The sequence below is a fragment of the Parasteatoda tepidariorum genome, chromosome 4 (genome assembly GCF_982258835.1).
Source record: "Parasteatoda tepidariorum strain Cologne lab strain chromosome 4, Ptep-v5.0, whole genome shotgun sequence".
NCBI lineage: Eukaryota > Metazoa > Arthropoda > Arachnida > Araneae > Theridiidae > Parasteatoda > Parasteatoda tepidariorum.
This window is the reverse complement of record NC_141758.1, coordinates 27,985,207-27,989,082: the sequence shown is the minus strand read 5'-3', so window position 1 is coordinate 27,989,082 and position 3,876 is coordinate 27,985,207. Positions and strand designations below refer to the sequence as shown.

At 39.3% G+C, this 3,876-nt stretch overlaps 1 protein-coding gene across 1 annotated transcript; it reads right to left on the bottom strand.

The window, feature by feature from the left end:
• Positions 1-541: 541 nt before the first annotated feature.
• LOC147810829 (uncharacterized) lies at positions 542-3,322 on the bottom strand. The gene has a single exon (XM_087160841.1). It carries the CDS (start codon positions 1,815-1,817, stop codon positions 624-626), a length of 1,194 nt encoding a protein of 397 aa, XP_087016967.1. The 5' UTR covers positions 1,818-3,322; the 3' UTR covers positions 542-623.
• Positions 3,323-3,876: the final 554 nt, after the last annotated feature.

Here is a 3,876-nt window from a genome sequence, read left to right as displayed (position 1 = left end):
CCATATTGAAGTTTCGCCATTGATAAAGGAGGCTATAGTGGAGGGGATAGCAGTTCCTTGATTAATGCACAGAATTTTATTTCCTTCGACTATTAAATCAATGTCTTCTTGTTTTTCTGGGGCTTTTACTGTAATGCGTTTGAAGGAACGGCCAGGGATTACAAAGTCAGACACAGCATGAAGGTTAAAGGTGCAAGGCTTCGTTGGTTGATCTTGTAAAAGTTCGTCAAAGGTAAGTTCAGCTCGGCCACAATCAATTACGGCTTGTGATGCTTTCAAAAAGTCAAAACCGAGAATAACGCTATGGCTGCACTTCGGCATCACGGTAAATTGGTAGGGCTGTGTTCGATCATCTATGGTCAGTTGCAATACACAAGTACCCAGTGGTCTCACAAAATGGCCGTCGGCGACCTTAAGGATAGTGTCCTTTGAGGCTTGGAACATGACTTTTCGTCGTTTTTGTCTGTATGATTCGGAGATAACGGAAAAGGATGCTCCAGAGTCCACAAGTGCTCTTACGGGTTCGTCGTCGATGAGAATGTCGATGTGGTTTCCCTGCAATTTAGCGGCCAATGGAGGATTTCGAAAAATTGCAGCCTCACCTCCCACTGAGGGCGCAAGGCTTAGTTTTCCTCTCGGGTTGGCGACTGGCTGGAACGGCGGTGCAGCATCGGCGATGGAGATCTCATACGACGTATCGGTGACCGTCCCCGGGCAGGACTAGGGGATCTTCGTCTGGGAGGTGCGTCGTAAGTAGTATCGTCTTCATAGTCAGCTGACGGATATCTTCTCGGGTTGTTGGATCGGTAGTCGTTAAATATGGTTCGGCGTTCCCGACAATAGCGAACGACATGTCCCGGTCGTCCGCAATGAAAGCACACTGGACGGTTATCCGTGGTACGCCACAGGTCGGTCTTTCGTTGGGGTTCACTCCAAGGAACATTATTTTGTGGCTTTGCGGCGTATGTGGTCAAACGTCTAGGAGGTCTTGCAATCGGGCGTCCTGTCGTGATAAAGGGAGGTCGGTTGGTTGTAAGGGCTGCTATGGATCGGTCCATCTCGTTTCGAATAGAAGCTTCAGTAGTTTGCAGTTCACGGGGATGGACTTCGAAGGGCTGCGCGTTTACATGTTGAATTTCGTCTCTGACAATCTGACGAATTAGCACAGCCAAGTCAGGTGCTTCGTCCACTGCGGCCATAGGGACAACATTAGGTAATCGGGCAAACTTGTACCGTCCCACTCTCTTTTGTCTCATTTCTTCTATGTACAGGCACCATTTTGTAAAATCGGCTGTTGTTAGGATTTCTCTCGTAAGAAGGGCTTGGAACACATCTTCTGCGACGCCCTTCATGAGGTGGGAAACCTTATCTCCTTCGGACATGGTCGGGTCAACCTGAATGCAAAGTCCGAGAACGTCTTGAATGTAAGACTGGATGCTTTCGCCGGATTTTTGTGCGCGAGACTTGAGGTGGTCTTTCGCTCGTCTGAGGTAGGATTGTGTGTCTCCAAAGGTCACTTTCAAACCATTTTCGAATAAAGTCCAAGACGTCAGTGAGTCCTCATTGTTTTCGTACCATTGTCTTGCGGTGCCGTCCAGGAAGAAGTAGGCATTAGCTAATTGCATAGTGTCATCCCAATGATTGTACGATGACACTCTCTGGTATTCCTTCAGCCATTTTGTCGGATCTTGTCCTGGAGTACCCCGGAAGATCGTTGGTTTCCTGGCTTCAGCAGCAACTGTTGGCGCCATCCAAAAGGCAGGTTTCATATCCTGTTGGTCCCCAGTGGTCATGTCTGTCTCTGGCACATTGGCCATGGCTGTCTTTGGCACAGTCGTTTCAGGAGCGGCTTCTTTAGGTTTTTCGTAAAGTCCAAATTCGGGTAGAAGTCCTTGAACTCGACGGCTTCTTCTAAGCCGGTCAGTGTTTTGCTCCGTGATATTGATTGAGAGATTAACTCTTACCCGGCGCCTCCACCAAATTTGTCACGTTAAAGTGTTTAGATTCAGTGAAGATTACAAGATGAGAATTTGATAATTTATTAACATCAGGAATTTACAAAGACCGGCAACCAGTCTGCGCCCAGAAGAACTCCTCTTTCATCATCATCATCATCATTTGGGATTGCTCAGGGCCTTTAGGCCCCGTAGGGGCCTTTTACCCTTCCATCTGGTACTAGTGAGATCTGACTTGGTTGTATCTGTGCTAAAAGAGAAGGAGAGAGAGAGAAAAGAAGGAAGCTAATGTAATATTAGTTTAATATTAGATGTGCGCGACTGCAGCGCCCAAAGCCACGCCTACATTTGAAGTTGAAAATTAGCGCCAGTTATGGCTAGCGGAGAAATATCAAGTAAATAATATTGAGATAATGCAATCAGCGCCAATAAAGTTTAGCGGTAAATGTTACAACTAAATTGGCCCTTTTAAAAGACTTTTTTAATATTAAAATTTTTTAAAATTAATTAAAATTTTTCGAAAGTATTGCATCACTAGTTAGAAAGTATGCAATAGGTCTGATTTTAGAGTCCTCTATTAACATATCTGCCTCAAAAATTTTATAAAAATTTGCTGCATTACATTTCATCGCATTTTTAAAAAATTTGGAATTTAGATCAACAATTGTTTCAGTTAAGGTTTTAATGTGGAAATCTCTATGGATGGCACTATTTCTTATGAAGTATGGCATTCCACTCATTTTTCTTAGAATTTTATTTTGGAAAGTATTTAATTTCTTTGTTTGCTTTTTATTCAAGTTGCACCAGGCTGGGGATGCATAAGTTAAGATCGGTCGAATATATGTTGTGTATATGAATTTTTTGTTTTTAAGTGACATTTTTGAAAAGGGTCCAAGGATACATTTCAGTTTATTATTAATGCCATGGGCTTTACCAAGAATATTATTAATATGATCGTCCCAGTTTAATTTATTATTAATTGTGAGACCTAAATATGTAGCTTGGTTAACAATTGGAATTTGGTTTTCATAAAAGGTTAGAGTATTTGTAATAATTTGGCTTCTTGGCTTTTTAATAATAAGCACTTTGGATTTTTGAGCGTTAATATCAATTTTCCAATTTGAGCACCAAGTTTCAAGTGTGCTGATGTTATCCTGTAGTTTTAATAAGGCATTATTTGCAGATTTTGATTTAATAATAATTCCTGTATCATCTGCAAAGAATGCAGTGAGGCAGTTGTGATCGGTTCTGTTAATTGGAAAATCTTGTGTAAAAAATAGATAAAGAATGGGTCCAAGGATACTTCCTTGGGGGACCCCAGCTTTAATAATACGCCTAGTTGAAAGTGTATCATCAATTTTAATTTTAAATGAGCGGTTGCTTAGGTAGTTTTTTAGTAGAATAATTAGGTCACTATTAAAGTTCAATTTAATCAATTTATTGATGAGTCCAGCATGAACTCCTCTTTACAATCACGGGATCGCTTTTATAGTATCACAGAATGTTCTAGAAGCTTTCTAGGAAGAACGAAAGAGGAAATGACGAAGACTGAACATTCCAGAAGCTTCTGGAATGCTCATAAACGAAATAGAAAAATTAGCGACCGCTTCCCGGATCGAACCGAGGACCTTCGACTTTATAGAAGCGAACTCTACCCCTGAGCTACTGAGACTCGACAATATATATATATATATATATATATATATATATATATATATATATATATATATATATATATATATATATATATATATATATATATATATATATATATATATATATATATATATATATATATATATATATATATATATATATATATATATATATATATATATATATATATATATATATATATATATATATATATATATATATATATATATATATATATATATATATATATATATATATATATATA

What these genes read in the sequence shown, in the direction of transcription:
- LOC147810829 (XM_087160841.1), bottom strand. Translation starts at nt 1,817, where the DNA reads ATGGCCAATGTGCCAGAGACAGACATGACCACTGGGGACCAACAGGAT.